The following is a 15,313-nucleotide window of genomic DNA, read 5'->3' as shown; positions in this document are numbered from 1 at the left end:
ATTTTGTGTTTATATGTTGTCAGAATTCAATGGCCATCAATAGAGAAAGATGATTTGCAGGGTCCCGATTGTGGTTACTGCATCTACCAACTAACCAGTCAAACCTTGACCTCTTGCCAACCACCTGTAACATCCACATTTTTATAGCCACATTTGATACAATCCATTCTAAAAGTCCCATCAGGTTATAAACGTAAAATTGTTTGAGAATAGCATTTCTTGTTGACTGAACACAACACAACACTTGCTCAGTTAATTCAGTAGTTAAAAGGTGTGAATGAATGCCTGTGACCTTTCCATGATTTCCCACTTATTTGTTGATTACTGAATTGTTTTTTTTTTTTTTTTTTTTTTTTTTTTATTCCATAAAAACCTTTTCAACCCCCCAACATTCAAATATGAATTATACCTCAGGACCATGCAAAGCTATTACAAAGCAGTTCCTCGAACATCTAATTGACAAGGTATTAATGCATATTCCACCATGGGCATCTGTAAACACATCAACATTGGCTACTTTCAGCAAACCACAGATTATTTTTTTTAAAAAAGACACATTTTCCCTCAACGTCAAGGTATCCAGAATCGAAATCCTTTGTACAGCTGTTACAATTTGGGCTGTGAAAAGCACTCGCCTCATTTTTTATAAAGCAGCTGCACTTCAAATGACTTATTCACTGCCAGAAATGGGGATTTTTCGCCAAGCTTCCTGCAGGCAACTGCATTTTCCACGCTTTCAAAACTTTTTTTTTTTAAACGTCAGCATCGCTTTTCTTTTATTCAGCATAGATCTGTGTCAACATTTAGCTGACATGGAGGACTCAGATTTTCCTCTGACAGCATTAGAGAGCTAAACCCAAAATGTGTAAAGCGTGTACAATCGTTCTTTTCCAGTGCTGATGGATGTCGGTTTTGTGAGTCACAACAGAGGTGATACACCAGATTCAATGCAACAGCTTTGATCTTTGCAAAACCATCACCTGTTGTTTCAGACATGTACTCTTCTTGCTGTAATGATTTCCTTTTTGTTTTCACAGAGCCGCTAGATCACTCTATGTCAAAACGCTTATGGCTACAAATAATGACCATTACCCCTGAGGAAATCAATGAGCATGTGTTTAATGTTGAGTTAAAAGCCAATCGCTTGAATACACTATTAAGCCAGTTATGCATGAAGAGACCTAGTTCTTCACTCAAAAGAAATTGAGTTTCTTTCATATCGTCGTGCATATTACATTCCATAGAGTTAAAATAAGGTATTTTCCATGCTGTGCTCTTTCGTCACATTGGTTTCCAAGTCCTTCCAGAAAAAAAAAAAAAAAAAAAAAATGCAGACAGCAGCAATGAATGCACCATTGTGCTTCAGTTCATATGTTCAGATCATAACCCCAAGAAAAAGGCCTGCTTGCTATTGCCCTTTTACACAGGCTAGTAAATGCATTTCTTTTATTTGGGTCGATGATGGTTCTCCAAATCATAAGTAGAAAATAATGATTTCCGTGATCAAAGTTTATGGTTATAATTTAAGTGGAGCACTTCAATAACAGTTAAAGGCAAAAGCCATCACACTGACCATCTTTATCCCTGGACATTGAGGTCATTTCTTATGTCTGAGGTACATTCACATCATTTTCTCATCTCCATTACTGCCTGCACTCTCCGTGAACTTGACTTTTAGTGTAACTGCAAGCCAACCGCATCAATTTCACGTTGTTCCATTCATCACTCACTTTCTCCCCTCACTGTTTCCTTTTTCCTGAAAAAGTCTCTATGCTCTGTGCTTAAATGACTCAAGGTCAGATCTTACGGAGGATAACATTTCAAAGGTTGGCTGTCTTTTATTGCGCTGTTGTTCCATAGACAGTGTGAAAAGAGATGTGTTTGTGTTGGTTTATCTACTCTTGGGTCAGGTTGTATATATCATGGATTCTATAACACAAATTTGTTTTCTTTCATTACCAAAAAGATACAAGGTTAAAGGGATAGTTCCCCCTAAAATGAAAATTCTGGCATAATTTATTCACCCTCAAGTTGTTCCAAACCTGTACGAGTTTCTTTCTTTTGCTGGACACACACAAAATGTTGGTAATTTCTGCATGGACCCCATTGACTTTCATAGGTTTTTTTTTTTTTTTTTTTTTTTTTCTTCATACTATATGGAAGTCAATGGCGTCAACTCTCTGGTTACCCACATTCTTCAAAATATTTTCTTTTATGTTCAGCTCAAGAAAGAAACTCATACAGGTTTGAAACAACATGAGGGATGAGTAAATGATGACAGAATATTCCTTTTTGGGTGAACTATCCCTTTAAATACACAGTTGAACAATGATTCAGTATAACAGTTCTGCATGGAGGTGAAAATTTATATAAATTTCATCCATTTAAAAGAATTATGGCCATGCCTTTTTGCAGATGTCGCTGCGTACACTCGCAGATATATGGGGACACTGCACTTGTTTCCAGAGAAACGCCTTGGCAGTCGTCAGGACATTGACGACTAATTCCTATGAGGCAGTTTGTTCTGTGACAGTTGTGCGAAACATCCTGTCAGCTTCCAACACGGCTCATCATTAATGCCTAAATGATTACGCGGCCATGAAACAAATACATTATTCATCAAAAAGACACTGCAGAAGAAAGACTACACACAAAGATCTCGCCCCTAAATCTGACTCCAGACAATCATACACACACTCCTGCTGTTCTCAACACATGATTTACATCACGCCGAAAGCTTGTTTGTTCTACGGGCGCTGGGCTTGGTGTTAATGTCATTTCCAGCCTTTGGATATTTCTGTTTGCCTTGTCAGTGTCTGACAGACATTTTCTGGATTCCCGTGAGATGCGCACTAGTGCGTTTTACAATAGGAATATTTTGTTCTAAGTGTTGTTTTCATGCATTTAATTTGAATAACACCAGTAAGCTTGCAAAAGTTCCTGCATAAACAAAAAAAAAATGAATTACTTGCAGTGTTATTTTTATTTTTAGGTTTGAAATTGTTTTGAATATATATATATATATTTTCTTTCTGGAAGACAAAATCAATACAGTTTTGATTTAGAGGAGACTAAGAGCAAATTAAACATTTATTTGTGCCAAAAGAAAATACCATACATAGAGTTAACATAAGAAAGATTAGATCATAATATACATTTTAAATAATTATTCTTTTAGTCGGAATTATTAGGAGGATAACATAGCCCCATTAAAAAAAAAAAAAAAAAAATAGGAATAATGGGTATTTAAAAGAAAAGTGTAAGTGAGCTGTACATTATCATTATCTAAAAATAAATGTAATCTGTTTAGGTAAAATATATTCAGAGAAGCTGATGAATAAAACTAATATCAATATATATTATTTTGGTATCATTTTACAACATCGTACACAATTTGTTACACTTTACAATTTATTTATCTTTACATTAGTTAATGCATTAACTGACAGGAACTAATAATGAACATATTTTTGCAGAATTTATTAATGCGTTCATGTTAGTTCACTAATGTTAAAAGATACAAATTTTGATCTTAAAAGGCATTAGTAAATGATAGATAGATAGCTAGATAGATAGATAGATAATAATTAATACTTAATTTGTATTTAAAAAAAAAAAAAAAAAAAATCTGCAATGCAGTGAAACAATTGCTCCCGTTTTTCTCAGGCAGAGAGAAAAAGCTATGTGCTGAAAAGGCGTCATAACTCTAGCTTTTTACTCTTAACAATTTACAGCCTCCCCTCCTCTCTAATATCATTGCATGCTCTTCTATCACTTTGTTTGATTGCAGCTCTCAAGGCGTCTACAAGTGGGCTTGAATGGCCTCTTGATGGCTATTCTCACGCCGTTTTCCTCGCCGAATGTACTAAAGCATATGATTTTAATTATGGATCCAGAAGCTGAAATACTTGATGGGTCCATTTACATTCTCATTGCATCTTATGCATGCTTCATTTACCTTCTACAAGAATGGAGACGTTGTACAGGAACTACAGCTATCTGATCATTGATAATATGATAATAAAAACGTATGGCCTCTCAGGTACATGAGATTTTAGGTAAGTTAGACATATTAAATATGCTTGGTTAGCCAAGATATTAAACAAATACCTTTTTTTTAAATAAATACTATTTAACAATGCTATTTAATATACTGAACATGTAATTAACGTGTATTTTAAAGAATGAACAGTGTTGCCCTTCAGTGTTACATAATGCACCTAATAATGAGAGCAACTCAAGCAAAAAAGCATATCTTTGGCAATTTGCTGGAATATTCCAACGCTATCTCACGACCTATCCACACGAATTCGTACGAGTGAGTAAAACGTGGCGAATTCGTACGACCTCACTTGTACAAATTCGTAGGATTTGTCTAAACCCCAGTGATGGGTAGGTTTAGGTGCGGGGTCAGGGGTAGGTCATTCAGACGGATTCATACGAATTGGACAACTCGTAAAATAAGCATGATTTAGCAAAAATCTTCGGACAAGTGAGGTCGTATGAATTTGTACGAATTAGCCACCTCGTAAAATTCGAATTGCCGTGAGGTCAGGTTAAATATTCCAGTCACAGCCTTTCAAGAAAATGAATGTGCCTGCGGGCTGAGCAGTTACTCAAGAGATCTGGATACTGACTCAAAGCTCCATCATGAATACATCATTACAGTTAAATTTTTTTAACTTTTCTGAAAATCACCTATCCATAAACCAAAGGTGCAATGAGGGAAGAGGAGATTCATGTAGGAGAATTTGGAAGCTGCCTGAAAGCATAGCTAAGAACGGCTTGAGGACAAGCCCACAGCAGCCAACACCTAGCATCATTCCCATCGATTTGAATCTGGAGCCAAGCACCTTCAAACTGCTTGACATAATTCACTGCCAATGGCATCAAAGTACTGCAGCACTGCCGAGGCTCTCGGGCTTCAAAACTTTCTCTTCAATCAGTCAGTAGTCCTTTATCCCAACCTCCACACAGCAATAAGAAAGTTATCATAATGCTCTGGAAATATATATATCTGTAATGTATTCTCGCAGATCAAATTGCATGCAAAAGACTGATTGCACACTTCACAGACTTATGAATTTCAAATGCATAGGCAAAACTGCATGCACACAATTAAAAAAAAGCACATAAAGTATACTGGGACCAGCTGTATATGTAATGAACTCAATACATCAGCATCAATGAAACAGCCTCGCTCCCTCTCATTCTGCGTAAACCGATTACAGCTCACAATTTATTTCGAATCAAAGCATGACGTCTCCATCTAGAGCAGCAAGTGTTCTGCTGGTCAGGCCCCTCATTGATGTGCAGGGCATGTGTGGCTTTGCCCATTCTCGGCCACACCAGGAAACAGCCACACAGAGGCTCATTGTACCGCGCACTCCATTTGAAAGTGGATGAAAAACATTCTGTCACATCAAGCACTGTAGCAAGCGCACTCCTTTTTTTTTCCCATGGGGGAAAACATTTGCCTCACTTTGAAATCAAACTGCTCAGATAGGTTGCAAACATTTTTAAAAAGGTAATGAATTACGAATGAAATGCATATACGTGATGTACACGGAGTTTATGAATGCAGCAATGATACAGAGCCTTCTTTACATTTATGTAAACAAGCAAACACACAAATTCAAGAAATAAATCAAGAAATGCATAAACCCTATTTCTGTGCTGATAGGAAACAATACAAACTCGTCTGATTTGTGCTGCAGTAAACTGCTGCATCATTTTTCAAGTATTTAACTTGTCTACAAAAAGGCATATTTAGAAATTCAGCACTAAGACAACAGTATATCTCTAGCAGCCAATCCAAACTCATTTTAGCACCTTGGACAGCAACCATTATGTCCACAGTCAGAGACGATCTGATTTCAATTTAGAAATTAATGAGCGAATGCGCAAGGAATTAAAGATCAGATACTACAGCAAGCAAGTCGGTGTGCCACGATATGTAAAGAATATTCAGGCAAGTAAAAATGATCAAATCATTTAAATTTTCTCCACCATTTGTTCTTCACTGACAATGCTTCATTGCACAGAAACTAGGCAAATGCAAGTACCATATATGCTGAGCCTACACACACACACACACACACACACACACACACACACACGCACACACTGCCGTTAAAAGAGATCAGCCTTGCTGCAGAATACTGCACAATCCACATCCATCACAGAATGCATAGGAAACTTAATTCAATTTAAGCTGAAATCACCTGATTTTAGAGATGCAAAACATGAGAAACAATATCCTCCCAACACTAGAGTACCATTTTACTTTTTTACTTTTAATGCAATGGACAAATAATTCTATTTTACATAAAGAGTCTTAAAATACAGCACTTATAAAAAATTTGATTAGCAGAAAGCAGAGATAAAATTCTTCAAGTGCAAAGGCACTTCTGGAACCAGGAATTTGTGTTGCACTCACCATCCAACATGTTCTACAGGAATGTCATTTCAACAACCCTGTCGTCTGAGAGAAAATATATTTCATATTACAAAAAAGCATGGAGCTGTAAGCTATACATATTCTTGCGACAACTGCTACAGTCTTTATGTTTCAAGTAGAAGAAATAATTTAAACCTTAGAGAAAATAATATATCATCTTTAAATTGCGGGTATGTATACAGCCTCTAAAAAGAAGATGGAAGGCTTAGGTCTGTGGTGGTGGTGTTATTATTGTCTCTTGTGGTTGAATACACAGATGATACAGGTTTTACAGGAACTCAATCTTACAACTGACTCATCGCAGTGTGTTTCTCCAGAACTTCGAGGTAGTCTGGCTCGGTTTTAAGCTTGTTGGATAGCAAAGGATGCTCGTTTTTGGACTGTGCAGCATATTTTCTGGGGGTCCCGTAGAGAACAGTTTTGTTTAATCGATCCTGGTTGTGTCGCCGGGTGGTTTCGTAGGGTGGGATGAAGGATTTTTTGGGTAAAGTGCAAAAGTTATAGCTGAGTGGCCCGGATTGGGGCAGATCTTTTGCTCTCTCAACAATGTTCTGATAAAGCAGTTCCGGTTCACGGTTGGCACACGGTTGCTTATCAATGAACTCCACTGTGCTTATGGTGAAAGCTGGGCTTCGATCAAGCTCGTCCTTCTTGGGGTCAAGAGCGCTGAAGCTCAGCCCCTTCAGGTTCCGATAATAGGCCACCTGCTCGCTCTCCTTCTGCATGTAGATGGGGTTCTGACACATCTGGCCCACGGGCGGAGGGATGTAGTTATATACGTGGTTGTCGCTTTTATCCGCATTGGCATCTGCATTGTAAGAGCCATACTGCACTTGGAAGGAGTTCAAGTCCAAATGGTTATTGGTGCCTGAGGGAACGTTCTCCACTCCCTTACGACGTTTGAGGACAAACACGAACAATCCCGCCCCGAAGCACACAGACAGAATGAACACGACGAGCAGGCCCAAGATGAGAACGGACAAGGGCACCTCTGGAGGCATCTCGGGCATTCTGTCCGTAGGGGTCACGGAAGAAGAAGGGGTCGCCTCGGTGCTCGAGCTCACAGCAGTCGGGGGTTTAGTCACAGGAACCTCATCAGTCTCGGGGCAGATGGCATCATTTCGGAGGGAGCGCAAGAGCCGGCCTGCGTGTTTGGACGGCGAGTCACACGTGATCTCGTTCACCACTACGCTGGTGCTGGACAGCTCCATCCAGTTCTTAAGCTCCACAATGTCGCAGCTGCAGTCCCACGGATTCTCCTGGAGGTCGATCTGAATGAAGGCAGAGAGCTGGTCCAGCACGCCGCGCACTGGCAGATGGGAAAAATGATTGTTTCTGAGATTAAGCCTTGTCAGCATGGTACCTCCAAACACATTGTCGGGAAGGGATCTCAGCAGGTTATTATTAAGGAACAATAGCTGCAGATTGTTCAGCGAGTTGAAGGTGTGGGGTAAAATCTCTTTAATGATATTGTATTCCAGGTAGAGATATTGCAAGCTCTGCAGCCCAACGAATAAAGACTGGGACAGGATCTCAATGTAGTTGCCGTTCAGATAGAGCCTCCGTAAACTAGTGAGATTCTCAAAGGCTCCATCCTGAATGATTGCTATTCTGTTATTCCCTAAGTGCAGGAGCTCAAGGGAGCTGTACTCTGTCAGATCCGTTCTGTATATGGTCTGCAAATAGTTACCGGTTAAATGCAGTTTCTTTGGATACGACGGTTTGGGTTGAAGTTCAGAGATGTTCTGAAGTTTGCGCTCCTGGCAATTGATGTTTAATCCACTGTCGGGATTTTGCGACGTGCACACGCAAATTCCCGGGCATGTAATCGGGACAGGTGAGCGCGTCTGGTACACCATGATAGGCCCGAATACATGTTTATCTCTGCTGGACGTGACACGAGGAGTGGGACGGTATCTCATTTTGGGGGGGCGGGAGGCCTTGGGGGCTCTTGTCGGTGTGACTCGAGGCCGCAGGGTTGGAGACAGACCCTGATATTGTGAATCAGATGGGGGTTGCATCGCACGATGACTTGTGTCTCCAGGATTGCGCCTGGGGCAAAGGTCTTGCTTGATCAGCTGCGTGACGTCTTTGCCGTGCAGTCTGAACGGTGTCTCACACACGATATCCCCCACAAAGACTGAAATTGTATCCAGCCAGGCTTTCAGGGGTATCAAATCACAAGTGCAATTCCACGGGTTCTCTTCCAGCTGAATCTCCATTATTCCACCTATATGCTCTAGAACACCAGCAAACGGCAGCATCTTCAGTCGGTTTCCCCTTAAATCCAAATGCGTCAACATGACAAAGCGGAATATGTTGTTAGGTAGAGAGAGCAAAAGGTTGTCGTTGAGTATCAGGACTTTGAGTTTATTCAGTTTGTTGAAAGCCCCTGCCTCTATGGCACTAATGTAATTATAATCAGCTTGCAAATACTCCAAACTCTCCAAACCAGAAAAAGTGTCCTCTCTTATGATTTCCAAATTATTATTATTGAGATGAAGGCGCTTCAAGTTTTTTAACCCATTGAATGCCCCTGTTTTGATCTCCTGCAAGCCATTATTACCCAAATGAAGAGATGTTACATTACCATAATTGAAGAATTCATTCGGGCTTATCTTGGTGAGAAAGTTTCCATTCAGAAAGAGCTGGCTGATTTTGTTTTGCGGAGGCTGGAACAGACTGACCGTTGTAAAACCCTTGTTTTCACAATTGATATTCAGTGCGTTCTCCTTCTCCTCGCAGGAGCACCGGTTCTTGCAAATGTCTTTGGAAGTTTTGCGGCTGTCTGTCTTTGAAGGGAAACTGGTGACTGTTAAAACGCTCAGCAAGAGAATGTTGTTCAGCATTTTTACAGCAATAATGCCGAAAGCCCCAGCATTAATGTGCAAATCTCAAAACAGGCATGCTCAGCCCCAAAGAAGATTTCAAAAGGCGCACAGAAGCGCACAGCTGTCCTTTGACCCTCCTTAAATCCCAAAAGGCGGAATAGAGAAGGCATCCATCACCGAGCGCACTGTGAACGCTGCCGGACCGAACACATCGTCGTCCCTCGCAGTGACAGTGAAATACCGGGCTAATGAGCAAGCATTCATGCAGCAGTTTGAAGCGCATCCGAGGCACCACCGTTCCGAGTCTCGGAGCTTAAACTGTCCTTTTCACCTGCGGCGCGAGAGATATTCACACGAAAGCAACTTTACGCCTGTGATCCTGCATGGCGACAGTCAACTTGACGGTGCGTGATGCGCGGGATAACTGAGCGCTATGCGAGCGAGCTTCAGAGTGAGAGAGATGGACTCCGCGCTTGCTCACTCACTCCCACCAGGAGCGCGCGCCTATGCCCGTGTGTGTGTGTGTTTGTGTGTGTGTCTGCTGGATGAGAGTGAACGAGCTCTGTGTGGAATTCCGACGTCACCAGACATGAGTGAGTAGATGTGTTCCTTTCCTAGTCAAAGACATTATTTTTATGACAACAATAACATTTTATTGTTATTTACAGACGTGCACTGCTTGATAAAAGCCGTTTTAATATGGGATTTGTGTGGCCTTTTTGTTTGGTTTATTTTTGATATTGAATGGCATTTTATGTTTTATTTATTTTAATTAATTATTGCTTTTATCTGTTAATGAACTATTGCTGTGGGTGTTCTAACGCGATTTGAACACTTTTTTGTTTTAAAACAGTTTTTAAGATATGCCTTCTTGGTTTATTTTCCTTTAAATAAACCAATATTGCATAGCCTTTTATCGTGTAATAATAATAATAATAATAATAATAATAAAAATAAGAAGAGAAAGAACATTCATTTGTAGCACAAAAAGGTTAAATGAGAAATAAATAAACAGAATAAAATCAGATTTCTGTGCAGCTTCTGTAAGTAAAGTTTCTGGTTGTATAACAAAAGCAGCTGTTCTAATCATAATCGGCCACTAGGAGGCGCAAATAGCTCCAAATATATATAAAACATACATTTGCAGGGGTAAAGACAGCGTCAATAAGGATCTTCAAATAATAAAAACTTTTATTTTCCCCATATTGCTTTGGTGTTTATTTTGCTTATCCATTCCTCTTGTTTATTTATTGACTGCTGTAACGAAATTTGAGACTTAATTCATGAGTCATATTAAGAACCAGCTTAAATTGCAATTACAAAACACCAGCTTCAGGCATAAAGTAATCTGTCATAAATTATTGATTTGCATGCTGCACACTGGCAATAACAATCATGATAGATAGCCAAGAAAAGGAGGACGATATGCCCAATGCACTAAGGCCAAACTCAGCCAATACTGGATTCTGGAGAGCATTGTAACACCATCAGTTTTCAACCCATTAGAAATGATAATAAATGAATGATAAGAACATACTCTGAAGTAATAGCAGCAGTTAATATATATTTCAGTATTCTTATATTTATTTAATATATTAATTCTAATAAATCATAATTAATTATAATACAATTATTATATCACATTTGAGTTAATCAAATAAATAAGAAATATATATATACTGTATATATATATATATATATATATATATATATATATATATATATATATATATATATATATATATATATAGCAAATTATCTGTATGAAATATTAATAATCAATAATAACTGGTTACAATTGATTATATGGAAGCCCGTTTCCGCCACATTGAGTAAAAATAATAAAGATTCTTTAAGTCATAATAATGAGAAACTTTCTAATGACTTATCATCTCATAATAATGAGAAACTTTCCCGTAATAATGAGAAACTTTCTCATAATAATGACTTAACATCTCATAATAATGAGAAACTTTCTCGTTATAATGACTTATTTTCTCGCACTTCTACGCATGCGTAAAGCAGCGGAGCAGAAGGGCGTACCATGCTATAGCGACATCCCCTGGTCAAAGCCGTGTAAATGCATCACAGCAAACATGGCACACTCTGCAGTGAATAACATTAATGATAAATGATCAGTATATGAGACAGGCTTCCATACTAGATAGTCTTTTATTCATTTAATATTCATTTGTATGTTTGTGTATGAACAAACAGCAACACAGAAGGGTGATCCATGGATTTGAAATAGATGGAGGAATGATAAGACAGCACATCTTTCCAAATCTGTTTAAGAACACTTCATCTGGAAATCTGTGTAAGGGTCCGTTCATACAGAACGCGCTTTTTCATTGCTTTTCTAGGCATACGCGCACTAGACGGACGTTGCGCTCGCTCTTCTGCAGCGTCTCGCGCAGCCTGGTTAACGGTGCGTTTCCACTGGCGCGTTGCGAGCGGAGCGGAGCGAGCGTTTTCAATTCATTCCTATGGAAGTTGAGCTTCACGCTCGCGCAGTGCATTTTGGGATTGCCAGCGGACCGGAGAAAGCGTTGAGAGCGACCGAGAGCGTCAAAAAGGTTGGGCAGTTTTTGACTTTATGCAAATATCAAGCGAAAAACGCGGTCGGCAGCCAATTGCTGTGAGGTTCGGGATGTGACGTCTGTTTTGAGAGTTTAAAAATATGCAAATTGTGCTGGAGTTTATGCTGGATTTAGTGCGTAAATCATTTTGTTTACAAATTAGACGCTTTGCAGTTGTTATATATGTTAAAGATTTTATTTTGGATGTGTTCATTGTGAAATATTGGCTGAGTTAATAAAAGTTTATCAAATTGAAAAGATATCTTTGCTTGGTGCATTTGGAAACAAAGCTGGTCTATTTTCTAAATGTAATCGCGTGAATCTTTAATGATTATACTGTGTGTGTGTTGTAAAAAACTTAGATTAAACACACTCGCAACAGACACACCCCAAAGCGGAGACGTTACAGCGTTGCCAGCGGCACTGAGCGGACTTTTGCCGCTGTAGTGGAAACGCACCGTTACGGTGCGTGTCCACTGGAGCGGTGCGAGCGGAGCGGAGCGAGCGTTTTCAATTCATTCCTATGGAAGTCGAGCTTCACGCTCGCGCAGTGCATTTTGGGATTGACAGCGGACCGGAAAAAGCGTTGAGAGCGACCGAGAGCGTCAAAAGGTTGGGCAGTTCTCGACTTTATGCAAATATCAAGCGAAAAACGCGGGAGCCAATTGCTGTGAGGTTCGGGATGTGACGTCTGTTTTGAGAGTTTAAAAATATGCAAATTGTGCCGGAGTTTATGTTGGATTTAATGCATAAATCATTTTGTTTACAAATTAGACGCTTTGCAGTTGTTATATGTTAGATTTTATTTTGGATGTGTTCATTGTGATTATATTGGCTGGGTTTATAAAAGTTTATAAAACTGAAAGGATATTGCTTGGTGCATTTGGAAACAAAGCTTGTCTATTTCTAAATGTAATCGCGTGCATCGCTGATGATTACACTGTCCGTGTGTTGAAAAAAAACTTCGATTAAACACATTCGCAACAGACACACCCCAAAGCAGAGACTTACAGCGTTGCCAGCGGCACTGAGCGGAGTTTTGCCGCTGTAGTGGACACGCACCGTTAAAGCCCAATTTATACTTCTGCGTCGAACTTACGCCGTAGCTACGTCGTAGGCTGTGTGTAGCGCGCGTACCTTTCGGCGTACCCTGACATGCACCTCTCCAAAAATGTAACAACGCGTCAACTCTACACGGACGCAAGCGCTGTGATTGGTCTGCTAGGACCGCTCCCTCGGGTTTCACATGCTCCCTCTGCGCGCCTCAACGCGGACAACGACGCAGAAGTATAAATGAAAACCAACGCGTTGCCTACAGCGTAGAGGCTCCGGCGTAGGTCCGACGCAGAAGTATAAATCAGCCTTTATACTCGACGCGTCCGCACGAGCGCGAAGGTGCGCGCTGCAAAAATGACGTCATTGCAGTGTGGGCGGTCGTGCGCGTTGGGTTCGCAAGACCCAATTTCGCCTGGCGGTGTGTGTGACATTTTTTGTAACAACGCATGCGGCGCCGCAACCGAAGATGAACGACTTCGAGCCGAATCTGGCCGAGCTCGAACTTCTCACCACACCGGCACCAAGTTTGCACGTCTAAATGAGTTGCTTACATTTAAAAAAATGAGCATACAATAGCATAAATAGTATTTTTAATGAACATAAAGGTCCATGTTTAATAAAATTGTTCACGAAACTTAGGGACTGTTCGTTATTTATTTAAGGGGCCACCGGAGGAGTTTTGAGATCTGTTGTCAAAAAAGACATGACCCTCCCTTCGCCAGCAATAATTTTTTCTATGACCCTCCAAAATGATTGTGAAAAAAGGCATGACCCTCCCCGATAATTTATTGATTAGCCTAATTCTGTACTGGTTTGCGCTTGGCAAAGATGTTCAGATAGCCATTGTTTGTTTGTTTTTTAAACCATAAACTCTTGCTTTCTCATCTGGCTGTAACGATAGACCAAACCTACGATTCGGTTCGTATCACGATTTTTTATTTTAGATTTGAAAAAAAAAAATCATGTTTTCGGTGCTGATGCGGTGTGACTCGTTCAACATGTGGGTGGCGTTGCGAAAAAAGCATCTAAAAGCTGCACAAAGAACCGGCAAAAGTAATGATTGTTAATATGTCATATATAGCTAGACATTTTAATTGTTTTTAATAAACAAGTGTTTTCTGTGTCTACTGCAAAGATGAAGTTGACGATGCGTCGCGATCTTCTCAGAACGCGCCAGAGAGAAATGCACATTTCATAAGGAGAAAGCAGTCTGTTTTCCTTCGTTTTGAATTGTTCTGCATGTTTAAAAGTAGAAATTTCAAGCTTTCTATATATTTCTCAGGTCTTTGAAGCAAGTAGCATACCTTACGCTGAGTCTCGGTTCATTTATGAGACAAGAGTCCAGTTCACTCGCCCGCGCCTCCGTGTCATGATTATCTATTTTCTACTATATTTAGACTACTTCTTATTTATTAAATCCAGATGAAACATTGATTAAAATTAAGATAAAATTAATAAAAAAACGAAATTCACTTTAAAGAAAGGCTTTGTGCTTACTGTTTGAGGTCTCTGTGCAATTTTTAAAGTCGCTTCAGAGCAGTCATGTCCGTGCGTAATTGAGAACTGTCACGTCCGTAACATTTTTTTTTTTTTTTTTCACATAAATACAAACACGAAAAATAAAATAAAAATAATATAAAATTTAATTTTCTGTGGAGGCCGGTCTTTATTCATCCGGTGGGTATATATATTTTGGTTTGCACAGTGTAATTTATAGAATTACTAAAAATATTTTGCCACCTAAAAGTTAAAGATTTTTTTGTGTCACGTCACATGTGTATTCCCCTCATATTAAATATAAAACACATGTGTAGACTGATATTTTTCTAATGTCTTGACTCCTTTCAGACGTTTCAAATAAATGCATTTTCTGAGAATTTTTATTTTAAGTTTTGACTGCAAATGTCACGTCCATTCACTGGAATCGCCCAATTTTAACGAATTTATCCTCAACTAGTTTTTGTGGTGTAGGTCTATGTATTTTATGTTAACTTAAATAATAGCCTACTAATAGTGATTTAAAGATGTGGTAGCGCTGCGAAGATCGCGAGTCGTCAACTTCATCTGTCTAGCCCACTGACATAAAAAATAACTGTTTTATTAGCAAACAATTAAAATGTCTCCTGCTATATTAAACATATTTGCCTGTTCCTTACAAAACACTGACAGTGGGGTTTTTGCCGGTTTTTTTTTGTTTGTTTTTTTGTTTTTTTTGGAGCAGCTGCGGACAAATTATTTCGACACACACACACACACACACACACACACACACACACACACACACACACAATATTGATAAACAGGATTTTTTTTGTTGCTTTTTTAATACAATAAAAATTTCATTTAATTTATTGTTTAATAAAATTATAAGCCTATTATTTTTAGTT

The 15,313-nt window shown here is 39.3% G+C and overlaps 1 protein-coding gene across 1 annotated transcript; it reads right to left on the bottom strand.

Annotated features, from left to right (window-relative positions):
• Positions 1-6,282: 6,282 nt before the first annotated feature.
• Positions 6,283-9,866, bottom strand: slitrk2 (SLIT and NTRK-like family, member 2). The gene has a single exon (XM_079893534.1). The coding sequence runs from the start codon at positions 9,307-9,309 to the stop codon at positions 6,745-6,747; it is 2,565 nt and encodes an 854-aa protein (XP_079749660.1). The 5' UTR covers positions 9,310-9,866; the 3' UTR covers positions 6,283-6,744.
• Between the last annotated feature and the right edge of the window lie 5,447 nt (positions 9,867-15,313).

The sequence above is a fragment of the Squalius cephalus genome (assembly GCF_949319135.1).
Source record: "Squalius cephalus genome assembly, chromosome: 14".
Classification (NCBI taxonomy): domain Eukaryota; kingdom Metazoa; phylum Chordata; class Actinopteri; order Cypriniformes; family Leuciscidae; genus Squalius; species Squalius cephalus.
The sequence above is the reverse complement of the archived record's forward strand: the minus strand, read 5'-3'. Positions and strand labels throughout refer to the sequence as shown.

Bases quoted from the DNA above. Each gene is read 5' to 3' on its own strand.
- slitrk2 (XM_079893534.1), bottom strand. From the start codon at position 9,309: ATGCTGAACAACATTCTCTTGCTGAGCGTTTTAACAGTCACCAGTTTC.